This window comes from Doryrhamphus excisus, chromosome 10, assembly GCF_030265055.1.
Source record: "Doryrhamphus excisus isolate RoL2022-K1 chromosome 10, RoL_Dexc_1.0, whole genome shotgun sequence".
In the NCBI taxonomy this organism is placed as follows: Eukaryota; Metazoa; Chordata; class Actinopteri; order Syngnathiformes; family Syngnathidae; genus Doryrhamphus; species Doryrhamphus excisus.
The window spans coordinates 5,338,612-5,359,379 of NC_080475.1; the positions used below are offsets into that span (position 1 = coordinate 5,338,612).

At 43.9% G+C, this 20,768-nt stretch overlaps 3 protein-coding genes across 9 annotated transcripts; 2 read left to right on the forward strand and 1 right to left on the reverse strand.

Annotated features, from left to right (window-relative positions):
- Positions 1 to 317: 317 nt before the first annotated feature.
- On the forward strand, positions 318 to 6,075 carry sgk2b (serum/glucocorticoid regulated kinase 2b). The gene is made up of 12 exons (XM_058084880.1): positions 318 to 513; positions 1,282 to 1,357; positions 1,434 to 1,497; positions 1,614 to 1,639; positions 2,282 to 2,339; positions 2,412 to 2,495; positions 3,473 to 3,604; positions 3,679 to 3,791; positions 4,348 to 4,567; positions 4,635 to 4,790; positions 4,859 to 4,948; positions 5,020 to 6,075. The coding sequence occupies exons 1-12, from the start codon at positions 447 to 449 to the stop codon at positions 5,173 to 5,175; spliced, it is 1,242 nt and encodes a 413-aa protein (XP_057940863.1). The 5' UTR covers positions 318 to 446; the 3' UTR covers positions 5,176 to 6,075.
- Positions 5,214 to 8,788, reverse strand: LOC131137205 (transmembrane protein 244-like). 2 transcript variants are annotated; one of them, XM_058084882.1, is made up of 6 exons: positions 8,631 to 8,782; positions 8,158 to 8,178; positions 7,992 to 8,065; positions 6,974 to 7,099; positions 6,829 to 6,873; positions 5,214 to 6,108 (listed from the first exon to the last, which is right to left on the reverse strand). In XM_058084882.1, exons 1-6 carry the CDS (start codon positions 8,666 to 8,668, stop codon positions 6,014 to 6,016), a joined length of 399 nt encoding a protein of 132 aa, XP_057940865.1. In that variant the 5' UTR covers positions 8,669 to 8,782; the 3' UTR covers positions 5,214 to 6,013. The 2 variants fall into 2 exon arrangements, with proteins under 2 accessions (XP_057940865.1, XP_057940864.1); XM_058084881.1 differs by having other exon boundaries at positions 5,217 to 6,108; positions 8,158 to 8,243; positions 8,631 to 8,788.
- l3mbtl1b (L3MBTL histone methyl-lysine binding protein 1b) lies at positions 6,772 to 19,710 on the forward strand. 6 transcript variants are annotated; one of them, XM_058084874.1, is made up of 24 exons: positions 6,772 to 6,894; positions 6,991 to 7,131; positions 9,824 to 9,914; positions 11,305 to 11,439; positions 11,678 to 11,873; positions 13,191 to 13,386; positions 13,458 to 13,587; positions 13,680 to 13,731; positions 13,956 to 14,050; positions 14,115 to 14,219; positions 14,290 to 14,425; positions 14,498 to 14,589; positions 14,664 to 14,815; positions 15,097 to 15,200; positions 16,716 to 16,801; positions 16,884 to 16,994; positions 17,065 to 17,179; positions 17,242 to 17,341; positions 17,400 to 17,597; positions 17,674 to 17,775; positions 17,846 to 17,910; positions 18,474 to 18,649; positions 18,724 to 18,786; positions 18,856 to 19,710. In XM_058084874.1, exons 4-24 carry the CDS (start codon positions 11,329 to 11,331, stop codon positions 18,982 to 18,984), a joined length of 2,514 nt encoding a protein of 837 aa, XP_057940857.1. In that variant the 5' UTR covers positions 6,772 to 6,894; positions 6,991 to 7,131; positions 9,824 to 9,914; positions 11,305 to 11,328; the 3' UTR covers positions 18,985 to 19,710. The 6 variants fall into 6 exon arrangements, with proteins under 6 accessions (XP_057940857.1, XP_057940859.1, XP_057940856.1 ...); XM_058084876.1 differs by lacking the exons at positions 6,772 to 6,894; positions 6,991 to 7,131 and having other exon boundaries at positions 9,674 to 9,914; XM_058084873.1 differs by lacking the exons at positions 6,772 to 6,894; positions 6,991 to 7,131; positions 9,824 to 9,914 and adding an exon at positions 9,915 to 10,052.
- Positions 19,711 to 20,768: the final 1,058 nt, after the last annotated feature.

Genomic DNA, 20,768 nt, shown 5'->3' on the forward strand with positions numbered 1-20,768 from the left:
TATACTGTGTAACAAGGGGCACTCTGCTGTTTTTAAGGAACAACTGCAAAATAGCATGATGCGTTCGGGTGCCGATTATATTGGAATTATGACCTATAAAAACCACAAAAGGTATCAAACTAGGAGTTAGTAGGTAGACTTGTTTCAATTAAGTTTTTAATAGCTATCAAACCAATAATTTGTGTTGTAAATGTCATTGTTTTTCAATCTAAACGTGGCCACTCACCCCTGTTCTTAAATGCAACAGTTTTCCTTTTTTTTCTCTGGAAGAGCAAAATGACCGAGGCTCCTTGAACGCACCAGCGGTAGTCATTTGAGTTGTGGTCTGTCAAGTGAAGGCAGAGTAATTTGGGGAAGCGAACTGTGATTGTTTACACTACAAACTTCTTCCTCCTCCAACGCCGGCGATAATTGACTCCAAAATAGCTGCTCATTCATTCATCCACATGAATGTTAGTCACGACGGAGCGATGACCTACGCCAGAATGAGTCGGCTTGTGTCATTTTTCTCAGGTAAGGAGGCTACTCTACTTTTAGCTAGCAGGATGTAGCGCTCGTGAGTGATTCGAACACGTCGTGTATAATGTTTGAATATACTGTATTTTTTTATATTTCCTATTAATTTGATGCTACATTTAGGAAAGTAACATAATACATTCCTTATTAAAGCTTGTATAGGAGTCACTCAGCAGTCTAAACGTTATAGGTTCGCCTGCGCCTTTTTTCCACAAATAGCTAGCTAAAAATATTAGCAATTGGTTAACCGCCATTAGAAGAAACTGTAAAAAATGGTGCAAACTTTCAGAATTATTGAAAAATTAACAACTGACCATCTGTGAAATTATATATTTTTTTAATACAGCGCTAATTTAATAACATTAACGTTTTGGAAATAAGTGTTTTATAAACATGTGGCAGCAGTTAACTATGGGCGAGCGGATCGATTCCAATGTCGATTATAGGTCGTATCAGTGTTGGCTGGTATCGATATTGTCAGTTCTCTTCTATTTTCATAGTTTTAATTTTTCATTTGTTTATACAGTAACAATGTTCATGTTGTTGTATTGATGTTTTATTTATAAACTCAGTATGAATGTTCAGTACTAAATGTTCAGTCGAGACTATCTATATCAGTATCAGTAATTTTGGCCATGTATTGACTTGGATCATTACCAAAATTTGTGGCATTGCCAATCCCAAGGAGTAACCCAGATACTAAACAAATCATGTAGATGTTGATATCATATATTAGGGGTAAACCTCCTTCTGTCTGTCTTCCAGGTCTTCTAAAGAGGAAGAAAACCGTTTTCAGCAACATATTACACAAAATGGCCTCCTGTCAACCGCTCTATCAACAGTAAGTAAGCATGAAAAGGGATTGTACATCATAAGAAAACATCTCAACCCTAAATATACTGTTTTCTTCCTTCAAGCCTGGATACTCAAAACATCCTGCGTCTTCGGCGCAAATCAAAGATGGAGGACGGAGACGCTGTGGTGAGTACAAGGTGTAATGTTTGTTGCTGTTGCTTTTTTTAAAGATGACTTAGCATCGACAGGAAATGAGAGGAAGCCTGCCCTCTTGACCTTTTGCGTCTTTTCTGTCTTCTCAGAGTTCAGTACAGTCTCAACCTTCCCTGTGAGTATCTTCCATTAGCAGCCACACTGTACACGCTTATAACACGCCTATAACGTGTTTGACATGTGATGTCATACGCTTTGGTTGGCCTGCAAGTCATCTGACATTTGTAGAGTTTTATCATGATTATATTATTATTATTATTATATTTCAAAACCATTGTGGTGCTGTATAAAGTTCTTAAAATCAAACCTACCCAAATATTTGTGGACTTATGGCTAACCAAAGTGCGGCCTGGGGGCCATTTATGTCTAGAGTCCCTTTTCATTGACCCTCAGCACTTTATAATTAGACAATTAAACAATAAAACAAAAACAGCAAAAATGGGAAAAAGAGCAGTCATTTTCCAAGAATAAATACAAAATATTAGGAGAATAAAGTTCTAATATTAAGATAATAAATTGAAATAAATAAATAAATAAATAAATGAAAATTGAAATTAGAAATTGAAATTAAAATTAGAAATTAAATTAGAAATTAAAATTAGAATTTAAAATAGAAATTAAAAATAGAAATTAAAAATAGAAATTAAAATTAGAAATAAATTAGAAATGTTATTAGAAATATTAGAAACAAATGAAACACAGAAAAAGTGGTGTTTTTAAAAACTTTTAATTAATTAATAATTAATTACTGTTCCAGGATGACGCCATCGGACTTTGACTACCTCAAGGTTATTGGCAAAGGAAGTTTTGGAAAGGTAGGGTATTTTATTTTGGGGTATTATGTCTTCTTTTTGTTATGTGTTAACGTCATCCCTCGATTCATGCAGGTCCTGCTGGCCAGACACCGACAACATGGAGGCTATTACGCCATAAAAGCGTTACACAAACACACCATTGTTAAAAGAAAAGAGGTAATTGGCGGTCAGAGGTTTACGTAGACTCGTCGACGGAATAGCTGCGCTATTTTTGTTGTATGTGTTAATAACAATAAAGCTTCCGTGAAGTTCCAAAAAAAAGTTCCCACAGGTCATGCATGTAAAATATTTCAAAATACGCCTGCATTGTTTGGTGACTCGGTTAAATGGAAAAAGTCTGTTTATCCAATCCTAGACGTTGTCATTTTCTTAAAAATAATGTTAAAATCTCGTCTCGTTTTCATGAACCCATGATTGTGTATCGTCTCGTCTCATCAGTTGAGTATATCGTAACAACCCCTGCTTTGCACTGAACAGGAAGTCAGTGTTTTAAAACACACTGACTGCACTAATTAGCTCCACTAGCGATGGAATGATACATGCTAAGTGTGTGAAGGGGGAGATACATCGCAGAAATCGTGTAGAATAAGCGTGCAATAAACTGTGCAATAAACCTTGACTTTGTATACCTTGATTTTGCAATTTATACACTCTTGTATTTTTGCTGCTGTAAAGCTAAAACATCCCTTTGTGGGACTAATTAAGGCATATTTAGTAGTGCGGTTGATGACGTTAACGATACAAAACGATATAAAAAAAATGTCAACATAAACGGACCCTTTTTTCATCGAAATGACCCCTTTGGATGTCAAATTTGATGTTTGTTGCTGATGACTTAAGTGAGCATTTTTGAGTCGTAAAAAAACATGGTGGACCGGGACTTGATGCGTTGGTTGACACAAACGGGCTGTCGACATAAACGGGACCGACTTAAGTGTGTTCCTTAGCTTCCGGCACAATAATTGGTAGAGTTGATTTAAATTGCTGATGTTATGAATCCAGCTGTAATCATCATGATCGCTATTAAGAAATGATTCGGTCTAGACTTCTCAAACCAGGATACAATGTAGACCCTCCAGCACCGGTTCCAGTACCGGTCTCTTGCATCTGACTGTATTGTACTGCATTTGCAGCAGCAGCATGTGATGGTGGAGAGGAGCGTTCTACTTAAAGGACTACAGCATCCCTTCTTGGTGGGACTCCACTTCTCTTTCCAGACCCCAAACATGCTCTACTTTGTATTGGACTACGTTAATGGAGGCGAGGTAAACAACTACATCCAGCCATGCTACTATAACACCGCTAAGCCGCTGTAACCGTTTGTTTTGTTTGCGTTTAGCTGTTCTACCATCTTCAGAAAGAAGGTTCGTTTCCTGAAAGCAGGGCCGCTTTTTACGCTGCGGAGATGGCCATGGCGCTTGGCTACCTCCACTCCTTAGACATTGTCTACAGGTAAACACAGTCAGCGTTACCTGGAATTGAACTCTGGTCTCTAGCCGTGTGGCCTGCGCGCTAACCACTCAATCGCAGTGCGGGTATGCTATTATTAAAACTATTAGAATTATATTGATACATTACATAGTAATATTCTAGATTATTCATCACAATGATCAGTCTAGGGTGTACCCCGCTTCTTGCGCAAAGTGAGCTGGGATAGGCTCCAGCATACCATTGCAACCATATTGAAGATAAGCGGCATAGAAAGTAAGAGATTTCTAGAAATACAAATTTTCTATATATCTATTTTCTATGCCGCTTATTCTCATTAGGGTCACGGTTATGCTGGAGCCTATCCCAGCTGACTGCGGCGAGAGGTGGGGTGCACCCTGGACTGGTCGCCATCATACAAATCTTCATTTCTATGTGTTATATATGCGGAGGATTTTTGAATGAATATTACATTTCGGGTTTTACGCTACAATGTGCCATGAATAGCCCCCGGGCTGCCCTTTGGGACACCCCTGTAATGTCAGGAGGGGAAGCAACACGTACGTTGTTTTTGTTTCAGAGACCTGAAACCAGAGAACATTTTGCTGGACAACGAGGGTCACGTGAGGCTGACTGACTTTGGACTCTGCAAAGAAGGCGTGGCCGTGGGCGGAATCATGCACACCTTCTGCGGCACTCCTGAGTATCTCGCTCCTGAGGTCCTGCGGGGTCACACGTACAGTCCGGCAGTGGACTGGTGGGGACTCGGAAGTGTGCTTTTCGAGATGCTGTACGGAGTGGTGAGTCGGTGGCACATCATCTCACCTCTCTTCGGCGTCTTATTTTTGACCCCGTTTGGTCCCTCAGCCTCCATTTTACAGCCACAGCAAAGCGGAGATGTTTGAGAAGATACTCCACGCGCCTCTTCCCGCGCTCAGCGGCGTATCCGAGGCGGCCTGTTCGCTGCTGGAGGGCTTACTGGAGAGGAACGTGTCAAAACGCTTGGGAGAGAGACGTGACATTGTAAGACAACAGTACAGAACCGTAAACGTTGTTTAGATCATGTATATTAAACATCAAACGTCAACCAGGTGGAGCTGCAGGAGCATCCGTTCTTTGCATCCATCCACTGGGACGACCTCCTGACGAGGAAGGTCACACCCCCGTTTGTCCCTGACGTGGTAAGACTTCACGAGTGCTTCACGTGACATGATTACGCTCTTCAACGTGTGTCCCGCCTCTTTTTTGGCAGACCAGTCCTTCTGACGTCAGCTACATTGACCCCGAGTTCACGCTGCAGCCTTTGCCCGCCTCCGTGATTGACAGGAGCCAAGAAGGCGGGGCTAGCCAAGTCTTTGTGGGGTTCTCTTACATGAAGGAGTGCACGGCAACAGGAGTCATTTCATAGCATGGCCAGGTACTCTCATTGGACAAAATATTTATTTTTCTACGTCATAAATCAAAATGTACAGTATATGAACTATAATATAATGTCATATAATATACCTGGATACATTGTGTACATTGCATTATATTGTCTGTGTACACTTTTCAGAATGGAATAGGAAAATTAGGGCTGTCAAAAATAGCGCGTCAACGGCTCATTTATTTCATTCATTGCGTTTTTATTTATATGCGTTTTCATTCAACTTTATTTAAATCATTGAATGCATACAAATATACAGCGTATAACCCTGCCCTGTCATTTGTATTTCTTTCAATAAAACGCTGTAAAAATTACCATATTTCAGACATACTAATTAATCATGATTAATTAATTGGAAACCATGACGAGTCTTTAATCATTTGACAGCCCTAAATAAAAATAGAAGGTGTTTGATTGATGGAATGTTTAGTTTTATTTCAAATGAATAAATATTGCAACATTCCCAACATTCAGGTGTTACATTCGTAGCTTTTAAAGATACAGTAACAAATACTTTAAGTTGTGCATCATAACTCAAACATATAGAAACGTCAGCAAGTCTCAGGCCACCATTGACATTGAACGTAGCGTGACAAATAAAAAGCGGCAGGAAAAATGATGTTGACGCCGTGGAAGGTTGGCGTCACATATGGATGAGGAGCGAGGTGGACCCAGGAGTCCGGTAACAAGTCCTGCTGTTTTACACTCTATGGTATATCGGTATATCCCTGGGGATGATTTGGGTTGTTACAACACTGCTTAAACAACTTAAACATCTAATAGCGGCCCAAGACTTTTGCACATGACAACACTATCCCGTTTAATAGACGGTAAAAGCAACATAGCTTTGGTCCCCTGGGCAGGTGAAGTAAGCAATCAGCTGACCGTTGCAGATCATCAGAAACAAGCCGCTACCTGTGAAATAACAATAATAACGCAGTGTATGACAAATACAGTGGAAACACTACATTGCCGCTTTGATGATAATAATCAATGATAATGTACAGTCGGCCTTTGCTAAGTCCCTGTTCAACACTGCTCCATTGTGGTATAAAAAAATATTAATAAAAATACTAAAAAGTAGTATTCTAACCTTATTTCACACTGTTACATTGAACCGTTACCTTACATTACTTTACCTTAACACTGCATGTTCATCATGATGGAGTGAAACAAGGTTCTCCCCCCATCACGTTTTTGGCATTTTCCTTCCTCCCCGCTCCGTTTGAAAATCCTTCTTAAGTTTGGGAACCAATAAATTTGAGGCTAATTAGCTAGCTCGCTAGCTTGCTACTAGCTGCGAGCGTCGTCCGTCTCTTATGTTTCTGCGGTGATCCCGTACCATGTGTATTAGTGTTGCGCAATGTGGCGTAAACAAAGAATAACAGTGTAAAGATGGCTATAGGGGTGTTATTTCATGTCTACGGGGCTCTAATAATGTCAAAAAAAAAGGTATTTGGGAAGTCATAAACAGGCTATAATTGACTTTAATGATTTCTTAATGTATGAAACTCAATTTAAAATGTGTTTAGTAACGATGAAAGGCATATTTTACAGTTCAAAGTGTGAAAATGGCAGAGATCTACATGACAGGATCAAAGTAAACGGAGAGTAACGGTTCGTCGTTTGCCTCACCTAAGGCCAGCCACCACTGCCACGCCAGCGGAAACTCCAGCATGACTGCAACATACAATAAACACGGTAAACACTCGCGTCATGTCTGCCTAAAGCCAAACACCTAATGAAGTGTCCGGGTGCTGGCGTGTTTTCACGTACTCACCGATGCTTGTAATGAAGACGTGCAGGACCGTGACTGTGACGGCATAGTCCCACACTCGCCTCTTGACCACGGCGGCAAACAGCAGGCTGCTGCTGAAGTATGTGAGCTCCAGAGACAGGATGTTGACTGAGACAGTCGGAAGGAGATAAAACATACAGGTACAAATATTATATAATTATATTATATATAGCGCTTTTACACTTCCACCATCTTTGTCATATTCTATCATTGTCTTCATCGGGAGAGTCTGATGATGGATCCAAAGAATGCAAGAATGTGGGCCCTCCAGCCTGTCATGTTCCTCTCAGAAAAAGCAGTTTCGGGCAGCGGGGTTGTCCAAAGTGCGGCCCGGGGAACGTTTGTAACTCAGAGCACAATGTAGCGACAACAACAACAACAAAAAAATATGTAGAAAAATTGGAGAAATACAGCAAAATGGCAGAATATGATTTTAAAAAGCTGTTATGTTGATTAACATAACTTGTAAAAACACAAAGTGGTGTACTGGAATATCATAATATATTTATAAACTATCAAAAAAAAATTAGGAATTTTTTTAACCAAACAATATGAATTTTAACAAAAAATTTAAAAAAAAATTCAAAACAAAAATGTGTTTATTTTTCTTTTTTTTCCACAAAAACATGACTTCACCCCCAAAATACAACATTTTTTTTTGACATTTTGCTACCAAAAAAATTTTCTCCAAAAATTTTAACAAAAATGTACCCAAATTTCGGCACAGCGGGTAAGTGGTTAGCGAGCAGACCTCACAGGTAGGACACCAGGGTTCAATTCCACCCTCGGTCATCTCTGTGTGGAGTTTGCACGTTCTCCCCGTGCATGCGTGCGTTTTCTCCGGGTGCTCCGGTTTCCTCCCACATTCCAAAAACATGCTAGGTTAATTAGCGACTCCAAATTGTCCATAGGTATGAATGTGAGTGTGAATGGTTGTTTGTCTATCCGTGAAAAAAGATAGGTCTTTTTGGATCATGTGGGCTTCCCAAAGTGTACTCACCCAAATATTTGGAAGTGGAGTCCTCAGGTGTGGTCTTAAAGTCAAACGGTATCAGTCCATCGAAGTCATCCAACCTGAAATATACATATACTACAGTATATACTACAGTATACAGTCAAGCCAAATGAGTGTGTATTTCATAACAATAACATGGATAAAACCATACCTGAAGGCACCGAAGCAAACGCTTGCGATCATGTAGAAGAGAGAGTAGAAGATGAGCAAACACAGCAGCAGGTTGCAGAGTACGGTCTGTAGGGGGGGGTGGAGAACCCCCCCAAAAAAATAGTCAGCGTGAAAATCTTACATATTTCTATTTTTTCCACTTTAACGGAGTCAATCTTTTAAAAGGACATCAGCTGAATATACAGTATATATGTAGTATACTGTATGTTTTGTAGTATATAAAAATTATTTATGATTGTAGTTTTTACTGTCTTAAAGCAATAATAATATTTTCACCCTGCGAGTATAAACCAGAGGGTGTACCTAATGTTGTGTCCAGTGAATGCAGCTTTTCCAAGCAGGTGTTTTGAGTGCACCGCCGCCTTTTACATGTTTACATGACGTCATCGTGCCACGGCACACGCATGAAGAAACCCAGCCGGGGTCTGTGGTGTCGACATTTGAGTGTCTTACCTTGGAGTCGACCGCTTTGCTTCTGAAAGCCATGTCATGGTTTCTTCGTGTCCCTAAATAATGCGTGTGGCTGCGGCTTGCGCAACCCGGTTAATCCGCCCCTTCATCATCCTTCTTCAGCCTCATACATAAAAAAAAGAGACTCTCGACTACTGCCATCTAGCGGCCAAAACACGGCATGACAATCCGGAAAGTCAAATACGTACCAGTTTCCCTGCTGTAAGAATATTATATATGGACTTTTTGTATTGACACTATTTTAATCAGAAAAACACAACATTTCCATTTCAATAAGTGTGTGCTTATTATTATTATTATTATTATCATACGTTGATATGATTGGCACATTGATTGCCATGTATTATTTTTACTACATTGTAAGATGTAAAAAAAAAAACTCGGGGTAAAAAAACGTCCACCTTAACAGAGACATCTTTTAAAACTACTTTTCTACTATAGTTAGAATACACAGTACTAGTAACAGTAGTATTTTGAGGCTTCCTCCTCATAAAACGCGGTCATTTACTGCCATCTAGCGGCCAACACACGACACTACACCGCTTCTCCTCTTCTGCACTTCACCCCCGGAAAGCTGGCACTGCCTTTGTTCGCTAAAATGACTTCTTCTTTCTCATTTCGTTCTCATTTTCTCCCACAAATCCGCAAAATGAACACTACAGTGTGTGTGTGTTTTTTTTTTTTGCGCATGTTCAACTACTCGCTGCGGTGCTTCGAGCTAAAACGTGACACGCAGCCTTAAAACAACGGCACAGGAATCTGCAGGTTATATGAGGACAGTTTGGTGGCGGCGGGACGTCAGATAGAGCCAAAATGCTCAAGCTGTGTGTCCATAAATGATGATTAGAACGCGCGTTGATTTGCATACACATGCATTGCGTAAGGCGCCTGCTACTTAAGTATTCCGCCATGTAATAAGCACACTGCTGTTGGATAACTTGACAGAAATTAACATGAGGTGATTGTGTTCATTACAAATGCAAGCAAACCGTCGTCTTTTTTGGGGGGGACGGGTTTTATCGTCGCTCCTTGGCGTTAAACACAGACAATGCGCGCACAGCTCCACCCAAGCCGGTTGCTTGTGTGCAACATCGTCGGTGCTAAAGTGACTTGTTATGATTGATTGTCATGCACTACCGATCGCCGATTGTAAACTTTTTTTTTTTTTTACACAGAGAGCCAAACTTGTCAAGGCAGCGCATCTTCCGCGCATGCGCAGCCTCCTCTCCCCCAGCAGCTCTAAATAAGAGTTAAAAGAGAAACGAGGTGAGTTCCACATTTTTAAAAAAACAACACATCGCGTCGGGAATGGTGATTTATTGCAAGTTTGAAGCGTCGCTGTTTTGCCGAGAAGGGCGTCTCTTGTTTTGCGTTATTCTTTTCCACTCCGATTTATTGTGAACGGTGAGAATAAATCGTTTTTTTTTTCAAGTTTCTCCAGAAGAATTTAATCACGCAACAATGCCGAAGACAATAACAGTTGCTCGGTGTCACTGTCAGTCTTAATGGCGACGTGTTAAATATTAGAGAGTCGCGGGACGTCTTTTCCTGTTGTTATTAACCGGTAAACTTATTTATTACAGCTCGCCCTTAGCTGGCTGCATCCAATCACAATGCTATGCTAGCCGCTTAGCCGCCGCCGCTTGAGTTAGAACGGAGCGGAGCTAGCTGACAGTTAGCTTTGTGTCAGCGCTAGCTAGCCAACCCGGGCTGACATTCCGTGACAAGGGAGGGGGGGGAAAGTGAAGAAAATAACCACGGCGGGGGAAAACAACTAGTCAGGAAATTACACGGCAAACGTCAGTCCCTGCTCGACACCTGGCTTCATTGTGTGTGCTTTGTTTCGAGGCGTAACTTGAGTAATTGACATAAGTTTCAACGTGTTGGTGGCCTCTTCCCCACGCGCCGCCATTTTGTACAAGACCGAATGCTAATCATGGGCGCTCTCTCTTTACGTACACTTTATTTACGGCTGGAATTAAAACAACGGAGCCGTCGTCTACAAAGTCAAACTTAACCCCCGCACATACACCGGCTCGGGTCGTTTGTCACTTTTCCCCGGGTTGACGCCATCAAACAAACAGAAACATCATCTTATTCCAGTGTTGAGCCTGCGTCAGGACTAAAACGTTATATCGCAGTATAAATGGGGGCAAAACGGTTTTAAGTTGATGCGGTCGCTGCGGGGGACTGCGTTCTTGCTGAAAGTGGCAAACAAATAAACCCAACGCTTGTTTACGTGGAGGCAAACGGACGTCTTTCGGAGATACTGTTAAAACAAGGAAAAGATGAATTTATGTGATTAACTTTAAGTTGGGGGAGCTTTTCTTCTGTTTGCCAGTGAACCGGATGGAGGTCCATGCTAACGGGGTCGTTTGCGAGCACATTTATCCGCTGGTTGGCCTGCAAAAGAGTGTTATTACTGAGTGTTTTGTGTGAAATCGAAGTGCATGGTGTATCCTGCAAAGGCGGCACACCGTCGCCATCTAGCGGTGATGTTGCGTATTGCTGTTTACAAGTGCAGGAAGCGACAACCCTGGACGCGTAACATACCTTACCAAGTCTACAATCAAATACTACACCACTTACACGATTATTTAGTCTTTTTCTGATACCAAATATTGCAGTACTTTTGCAGTATTTTTTTTTTTTGCAGGTGTAGGATTCCTGACAATTGGGAATGGCTGACACTCCGCCGAGTGACGGCCCCTCGAAGGGCACAGAGTTTGACATGATGGGTGCTCTGGACTGGAAGGATGGCATTGCCACTTTGCCAGGAAGTGACATCAGGGTACAGGAAGTCAACTCTCATTGCAACATGTCCATCTTTTTTGTGTCTGATCTCTCTTATATGTATTTTGCAATCAGTGACGTTTCCACCATTAATTCTTGCCCAGTGTACGCACAGATATGTTCCTATTTTTACCCTGTGTGTTTTTCAGCTATTGCTATTACCGTCTTATATGCTAGCGTACAGTGTTGCTGCTACCGGAACTGGTTCTAATCTAAATGCATTTTGTGTCCCTTAGTTCCGTATGACAGAGTTTGGCACTCTTGAGATTGTGACAGACATAGAGGTCAAAGGGCAGGAGCCGGAGCTTAAAAGTGGGACTTTGGATCCGGCACCGTCTCACAGTCCCACCCCTCCGCCAGAGGGCCAATCACAGGGCAAAACGGCAGCAGTACCAGCCAATAAGAGTCAGTCAGCAGCACCGCCGGGAACAGGTACTCGCTCGTGAACACATTATGATGGGCAATGACTCTGAATGTAGCTTGTCATAACAACTATGGACCGTAGATGAGTTTTTCAGAAGTGAATGAATGAATAAATGATGTTTTGTGGTAGACTTTGGTCTAGTATTTGACAAAACATACTGAAATACAAGTGATATGTAGTATTCTGGTAATATCACTAGACGGAGGTAATGACATTACCTTACATTACATACACACTGCATGTAGTGTAGCATAGCATGTCTGACTTAATAGCGTGAAAAAGTTCTCCTCCCATTCTGTGTGGAAGTGGTATGTTTTTGGCTTCATACATACATTCACATAGCATGTAGTCAGCATAGTAAGTCCGACTTAATAGAGTGAAAAAGTTCTCATCCCATTCTGTGTGGAAGTGGTATGTTTTTGGCTTCATACATACATACACATTGCATGTAGTCAGCATAGTAAGTCCGACTTAATAGAGTGAAAAAATTATCCTCCCATTCTGTGTGGAAGTGGTATGTTTTTGGCTTCATACATACACATTGCATGTAGTCAGCATAGCAAGTCCGACTTAATAGAGTGAAAAAGTTCTCCCATTCTGTGTGGAAGTGGTATAATTTTGGCTTCATACATACATACACATACATACACATTGCATGTAGTCAACATAGCAAGTCCGAATAAATAGAGTGAAAAAGTTCTCCTCCCATTCTGTGTGGAAGTGGTATGTTTTTGGCTTCTTAAGTTTAGAAGAAATAAATTCAAGGCTAACTATTTAGCTTGCTAGCTTTCCTGCCAGTATCTGTCTCGAGTCCCTGCAGCATAATAGTCGCGTAATGTGTTGTAAGCATGTTATTGCATGTCTACAGTGCTCTAATAATGTCACATAGTTTATTAATGCTCAAACTATGACAATATTCCATTTATTAACATGAATATTAACATTCCTATATCGCAGTAATCCATTTATCGCGGACGGGTTCTGTCAGAGAATAAGAAGATGTTGCAGGAAGGATGAGTGTTACCAACTTAGCGACTTGCTCTATTTAGATCCCTCCAGATTGCCTCTAGAACAAATCTGGAAACTTTTCGCAGACATGAAAGCACTTTCCATAAAACATGCGCATGCATATGGCCCGTTATGCTAATTAGCAATGATGTCATCCCGGCAGTCAAGCATGGTTTGGGGCTTTATGAGTGCTACTGGCACAACGGCTGTGTGTTGACAGTAAATCTATGCTATGCTACGTATATATAAGCTGCACACTGACTACTCTACATACAGCACATCCATGTTTCAGTCTAACGTTATCTTCTTTTTTGCAGCCCCTGCTCCTGCTGTCGCGTCTCTGGAGGACCCCCCCAGTACAGAAGCTTCCAAAGCGGAGGTTGCTCCACGTGTGGAAGTTGCTCCCGACAAGGAGGTTACGCAGTGCAAGGCGTGTGGTGGTCAAGTTGCTCGGGATGCCCTCCTACAGGGAAAGTTCTGTAGCAGCGTTTGTGCTCAGCCTTCCAGTGGCAGGTAAACAAAATGTATTTTTTTTAATCGAAAGTGGGCGTGTTTTTAGCGAGATATCGATTTATTTTGCGCAGGTCATCTCCAGGCGAGGCCAGGGAGTGTCAGGTGGTGGAAAGCGAGACGCTGGGGAAACGTGTGCGTAAAAAGAGGAAGATCTATATGGATTCTGGTGACGAGGAGGAAGACAACCAAGAAGAACAAGAGGCAGGGCGGCCAGCGTCCACCGACGCTATAAAAGCTGCGTCGCTCTTGGTGTGAACACGGCAATCACAAATGTTCCCTTTTTACTTTCGTAGGAGAAAACCAGGACGACCAAAGGCAGGAGAGGAGCCAAGATGGCGAAACTTGGTAAGATTGGTGGCGTGGGGAATATAATGTTTCCATATTTAGACTTTTTTTTCATTTGGTTAGTGCCTTAATTGCAGAGATGCTCACGTCTAATAGATCCTTCTATTCTGAAATAACGGGCACCCTTCCCTCTCTGCACCCATCTCCCACCAGCCAAGTCTCCATTGTGTTTATCTACCAGTGCCATTTAATTTCTATTTAATGTCTCTGCCCCCGCCCACCAGCCGCAGCCCCACAGAATAAGAAGCGGGCATGGAGCTGGCCAGCTTACCTGGAGGAGGAGAAGGCCGTGGCTGCTCCGGTCAAACTGTTCAAAGAGGTACTACTCAAATCGCTGACCTCATTTTCACCGCCAACAACCACTTCTGCTCGTCGTCCTGCAGCATCAGTCTTTTCCTCAAAGCCGAAACAGCTTCAAGATGGGGATGAAGCTGGAGGGGCTGGACCCGTGTCACCCGTCGCTGTTCTGCGTGCTCACCGTTGCGGAGGTGACCAGCTTTTTGTTGGACGTGGAGAGACGCGTGTCGCCCTTACTTGCCTCTATCTCTCTGCGAACAGATCCAAGGGTATCGAGTGAGGCTCCACTTTGACGGCTACCCAGAATGCTACGACTTCTGGGCCAATGCCGACTCGTGGGATTTGAAACCTGCAGGCTGGTGTGAGAAGAACGGACACAAGTTATTGTTGCCTAAAGGTAGTCGCACGCAAATACCTTATCGCCTATGAGCGTCTGGGGCCTTTACTTACACCCGCTTGACTCTCGTAGACTTTAAGGATCGCGAGTTTAACTGGGGCATGTACGTGAAGAACTGCAGAGCCCAGCTGGCACCCAAGCATCTCTTCAAGAGCCTCAACACAGTAAGCGTCCCACAACGCCGTCCATGTTTCCCTTTCATCCCGCCGCTACCCACACTAATGTATTTCCTTGTTAGTCCGTGACGCCGTCCGGGTTTCGAGCGGGCATGAAACTGGAGGCGGTGGACAGGAAGAACCCGTCGCTGATATGTGTGGCGACCATCGCGGCCGTGGTGGACAACAGACTTCTCATTCACTTTGACAACTGGGACGACACGTATGATTACTGGTGAGCAAATATGTTTCGGCACTAGCATGAATCTTTCCCGCGTATTTGGCGTTTCCTTACCCAGGAAGTAGTCCTGTGGCAAACACTACTCAGCGTTAAACAGCTAGTGCCATCCTTTACAGTTAATTTATTACAAAGTACATCAGGAAGGTTGTCTACGGCCACAGCTCCCAATGTTTTTTTGCCCCGCCGCTAATTCCAGTGACGACGGGAGACTGCGGTTTCTACGATTCATCTTTTTCTTAATGTCCGATTCCGTGAACGTTGTTACCTGTGCGCAGGTGCGATGCCAGCAGTCCGTACATCCACCCAGTAGGCTACTGCGAGGAGGCCGAGCTGACTCTGACCACTCCAGCTGGTAAGACACAGACCAGGACACACGTGGGTCAGTATAAACTACTTTGCTGTTCTCTAGGGTCCGAGTGTTGTAGATGTTCTAGATGTTCTACGTAGATAGCAATGCTGGTCCGCAATGCAAGAGCTGCATCTATTATTATTATTATTATTATTATTATTATTGTTATTATAGAAGTTTGTAATGGTGCGTCCTACTGAAAGCAGTTTGTAATAAGGTTACCTTATTTTGCTACAAAATATGAGAAACATCTTTCAGTATGATAATTAGATGCAGCTCTTGTGTTGGATGCTATTAGACTGCTTTGGTGTACCCAATGCTCTGATTTCAAGGGTAATTAGTTTCATTTAACTCTTAGTAAGTTAAGAGTGTTTATAGTAGGGATGCTCCGATCGATCAGGCCACCCATCAGTATCAGACGATTTCCTTGGAAAATCCCATGATGGGCATACGCTATGCATGGTGCTATGGCAGCAGCCCGCAGTGATCCAGGTGTGTGGTGTAGTGCCTTGCTCGAACTAACGTCTCGGGCAGCAGTATCATCCTCCCACTCACTGTCACTCTGCGCAGGCGCACCAAAACAAGAGCAACCATGTCTGCTGTGTGGAACTTACCCGACAACACGTGCTATGTAAACTATCTTGGGGGGGGGTGCACGTTAAAATGCTTTCCTTTTAACACGCCATTTGGTATGCTGACGTGTGCGTGACAGTCACCTGAAAAATATTCCAAAAAATAACACAATTATTAGTATGAGATGAGCATCCTTTCTCCAAGGTGGTTCTCCAAGTGCCCCCCCCCCCCATCCAAAGTCTCCTGGGTCCCATGCCCTTTATTAATTATTTCATTCATTCATTCATTTTCTACTGCTTTTTCCTCACAAGGGTCGCGGGGATGCTGGAGCCTATCCCAGCTGTCTTCGGGCGAGAGGCGGGGTACACCCTGGACTGGTGGCCAGCCAATCCCAGGGCACATATAGACAAACAACCATTCACACTCACATTCATACCTATGGACAATTTGGAGTCGCTAATTAACCTAGCATGTTTTTTTTGGAATGTGGGAGGAAACCGGAGTACCCGGAGAAAACCCACGCATGCACGGGGAGAACAGGAATTGAACCCTGGTCTCCTAGCTGTGAGGTCTGCGCGCTAACCACTCGACCGCCGTGCTCCCCTATTAATTATTTTTTTTATTATATTAATTATTAATTAAGCTGGGATAGGCTCCAGCACCCCGGCGACCCTTGTGAGGAAAAAGCGGTAGAAAATGAATGAATTATTAATTATAAATTTTGGGGCCTGCTGGCAGTTAGGAGACTTTAGAATAGTCCTGGCTTCATCATAGATCATCCTAAATCAAATGTATAATTGATCCATGTGATTGGCATGGGACGATTTCAGTCCTGGATCAAAATGGGCAGCATAAAATCCCGATCGGAGCATCCCTTTTTTCGGACCGCATGCTTCTTTTGCACTCAACACTTGGCAGCACATTGGACATTGAATCAGCTGAGGTGACAATGTCGTCATTGGCTCTGACCAGAATATAAGCAACCCAAGAGTTTCTCCTGGGAGAAATACCTGGAGGAGACGGGCACACAGGCCGCCCCCGCTCGGGCCTTCAAACCGGTACGTGTCACACAAACACGCGTGTACATAGCGTGGGGGGCGGGGGGAAGAAAAGGTGCATAACGGGTATCTTCTGTGTCAGCGCCCGCCGCACGGCTTCCAAGTGGGCATGAAGGTGGAAGCCGTGGATAAGAGGAACCCCATGCTCATCCGGGTTGCCACCATCGCCGACACGGACGACCACCGGCTCAAGGTGCAAAACGTGACGCCGCCGCCACCGCCGCTCGCACACTTGCTTACATCTTACATCTTTTTTTTTTAAGATCCATTTTGACGGGTGGAGTCCAGAGTACGACTACTGGGTGGAGACCGACTGCCCAGACCTGCACCCTGTAGGCTGGTCCCACAAAACCGGACACCCTCTCCATCATCCAAACGGTGAGCGTCGCGCTCCTCGCCGATCGTTTAAAACCCGGAATCCGTCATGTGTGTCCTTTCAGGTTCCAATGACGTGGCGAGCCCCCCAGGACAGGGCTGTCCCACCCCAGGATGCAACGGTCTCGGCCACATAAGGGGACCTCGCTACGGGACACACTACACGTGAGTCACCCGGGATAGGCTCCAGCTTGGTAATATTAATAACGTGTGCTCTGTGCAGCCAGGTGAGCTGCCCCTACTCCGACGTCAACCTAAGCAAGGAGAGCCTGCTCCCAGACCGTCTCAGCGGCGAGCGGCCGCCCCTCACGCTCGGCGGCCCCCCGCCCCGCGGGCGGCGCCCCGAACCCAACACAACCGCCGCGACGCCGACCGCATCGACACCTGATCCGCCTGAGGTGGCCGACAACCCCCACGGCAGGTCCGCCTCCTCGCTCGGCCTTCGCTTTTCCACAGCAGCGCTCCGTGCCTGACGGGTCAGCTGTCTCTGTTGCTAGGAAACCGGCGGAGGCGGAAGCGGAGATCTCGGGACGCAGCGGCCAGCCGGAGCCACCGGGTGGCGTCAGTGAGCAGACTCAAAATGGAACCAGACTGAAACGGTAAAAAAAAAAACAAAAGTCTAAAGTTTAAATAAAGTTTTCCTTGAACCTTCCAACGTTGTTCCTGCAGGACCGCTCCACTTCCCAAATACCTGAAAATGCACTACGTCAAAGAGGAGGTCAGCGATAGTAAAGGTAATTTCTAACCAAGTACTTTTTATATATTGCATAAAAATACATGAATTATTACCTTATACACTCCAGTGTGTTAAATATTTAATAACTATAATAGACTTTCTAAGAAGCTAACATGGACAGGGCATCGTGAATTATGAATTATGAATTAAAAAGTGTCTTACCTTTAATGATGTGATGTTGGAAAAATGGCCGGGATCGAACAAGTGTTTAATATGTAGAACCAAAACACTGGCCTGTACTTGGTGTACATCCATCCATTTTCCTCCGTTTATCCGGGTCCGGGTCGCGGGGGCAGCAGTCTCAGCAGGGAAGCCCAGACTTCCCGGTCCCTGGCCACCTCCTCCAGCTCCAAGGTGTTCCCAGGCATAATCCCTCCAGCGTGTCCTACTAGGTCTGCCCCCCGGGGCCTTTTCCCGGCTGGGCATGCCCGGAACACCTCACCAGGGAGGCGTCCAGGAGGCATCCGGACTAGATGCCCCGGAGCCACCTCAACTGACTCCTCTCCATGTGAAGGCTGGTTCACATCAAAAATAGCACGTTCTTTCTGCTCCTCCTCACAGCCTCCCCAGCAGACTCCATCTCCCTCCAGCAGGCCCTCCACGAGTCTGTGTTCTCCCCGGGCCTCACGGCGGCTCCTCACCACCGGATGGCGCTGTGCTGGGACAAACACTGTCAGCTGCTGCCCGAGGTCCTGGGGCTGACGGCCAAGCGGGTGGCAGCGTGGAGTTCTGAGGAGGTGAGGCGAGAGCGAAAACACTCGGCGAGGTTGCTGAGGAACGCTTTCTCACTGCCGTGTTTTTCTTCCATCAGGTGGCCGCTTTCGTCAAAGGGCTGCCGGGCTGTAAAGAGCATGCTGCTACATTTAAAACCGAGGTAATCACTGCAGTTTAGAACATCTTTAGCCGTGGTTCATAACCTTTAACCTTTCTTGTATCTCTCCAGCAAATAGACGGCGAGGCCTTCCTGCTCCTCACCCAATCAGACATCGTCAAGATCCTGGCCATCAAGTTGGGCCCCGCCCTGAAGATCTACAACTCCATCCTCATGCTGAAGAATGCCGATGAAGAATGAAGAGCTGGCCCGAGCGGCTCCATCATGGCGACTCCGCTCCCACCTGGACGGACCACACACAGAAACACTCGGCTTCACTCGCCTGGAAACACTTTGCATCTTTTTTTATCAACTGGTGCTTTCCGAGCTCCAAGCAGGTGGCTTTTACAGGTTTTTAAGCTTCTACCACAATCGGGGGAAAAGTATTTTCCCAAGAGGCAGGATGTAGTTTCCTCTCTTATCCACTAGAGGGAGCAAGAGCTGTGACTTGGATGAGAGTAACGTGACCTTTTTTTAATTGTCAATGAAGAAACTTTCTTTAAATGACAGCTCTTTCTTTTTTCCCGAGAGAATTATGTCAATGAAATGTGCAGTCAGTGAAGAAGCTTTATTTATTTTCATCTATTTTCATGGCACACGAATGTAAAAAAAAAAAAAAAAAGCATCTGTTTTGTTTTTCTTGTCAATGTAAATAGAATCCAGCTACCTAATGACAGTTATTATTATGCAAACGCTGCAAAAAAAAAAAGTCAGTGTCACGACAACTTTTTGGAGCGTATACAACAGCGAGTGTTTATAATGCAAACAGCTTTTATTTATGTATTCTAATTTAAGGGTTAATGGTACCGCGGCCTTGGCTCCGAGGAAGCTGTGGCTGTTTTGGAATGTGTGTGTGTGTGTGTGTGTGTGTCCGAGAGAGAATGAAATAAATGAAATAATAAGATGCACACTGACTTTTGTCCTCACTTGACCTAAGACCTTCTCATATGCATATTCTGTTTAGTTTACGAGTGAAAAGTATTCTACATGTCAGGCAGCATATGAAAGCTAAGTAAGAAAATGTGCGTTTTAATGGATTTATGGAATTTAATGTTCGGTGAGACCAGAGACCAGATTTGACCGCCGGGCAACAGGCTTTTATTGCAGGTTAGAAGGGTTTATCTCACAGCAGGCGCAATAATAATAATAATAATAACCCAGCTAGTCCAACTAAAATCTAAAACTCACGTCACTTCCTGTCCACCACCCACTCATCTCACACCATTGTGAGTTTTATTCATTCATTCATTTTCTACCGCTTATCCTCATGAGGGTCACACGGGGTGCTGGAGCCTATCCCAGGGGTACACCCTGGACTGGTGGCCAGCCAATCACAGGGCACAGTGAGTTTTATTTATGTCTAAAATAGCTTATTTTCTCTTATTATGTCTACTATAATGTGTAATATGCATATAAAGGTGACTATAGGGGTGTTATTTTATGTCGAGAGGGCTCTAATAATGTTTAAAAAAAAAGGTTTTCACTGCTCTAAACTACTTGGTGGAAAGTCACTTATCATGGTCGGGTCTGGAACCAATTACCTTCAATAAAGGAGATCTTTTCAAGGTCTTAAAAACCCTCCTTGAGACTAGTTTTAAAATTTGTATCAAGATTGATTTAAAAAAGCCAAGAAAAAAACAAAAACATTTTACTACCACAATGTGCCACAGGACAATAAAAAAAAAAACAAATAGCCCTCGGGCCACACTTTGGACACCACTGCTGTAGCTTCATGTAGTAGATATACAACACATGTTGCATCTATTTTTGCCTTGTTATGGTTTTAGTGTCACTTTTTTTTTGGGTGAGCAAAAAAAAAAAAAAGTATTACATCAACGTGAATGTCAACCTCCAAGAATAACACGACTCACCGTGAGACTGCCCCTCATTCCCACGACCCCTCCTCCGCAAACACGCTCACACACAGAGCGAGCGAGCGAGCGAGAGAGAGAGAGGAGGCAGAGCAGCTTTGCAGCACTTTTCTA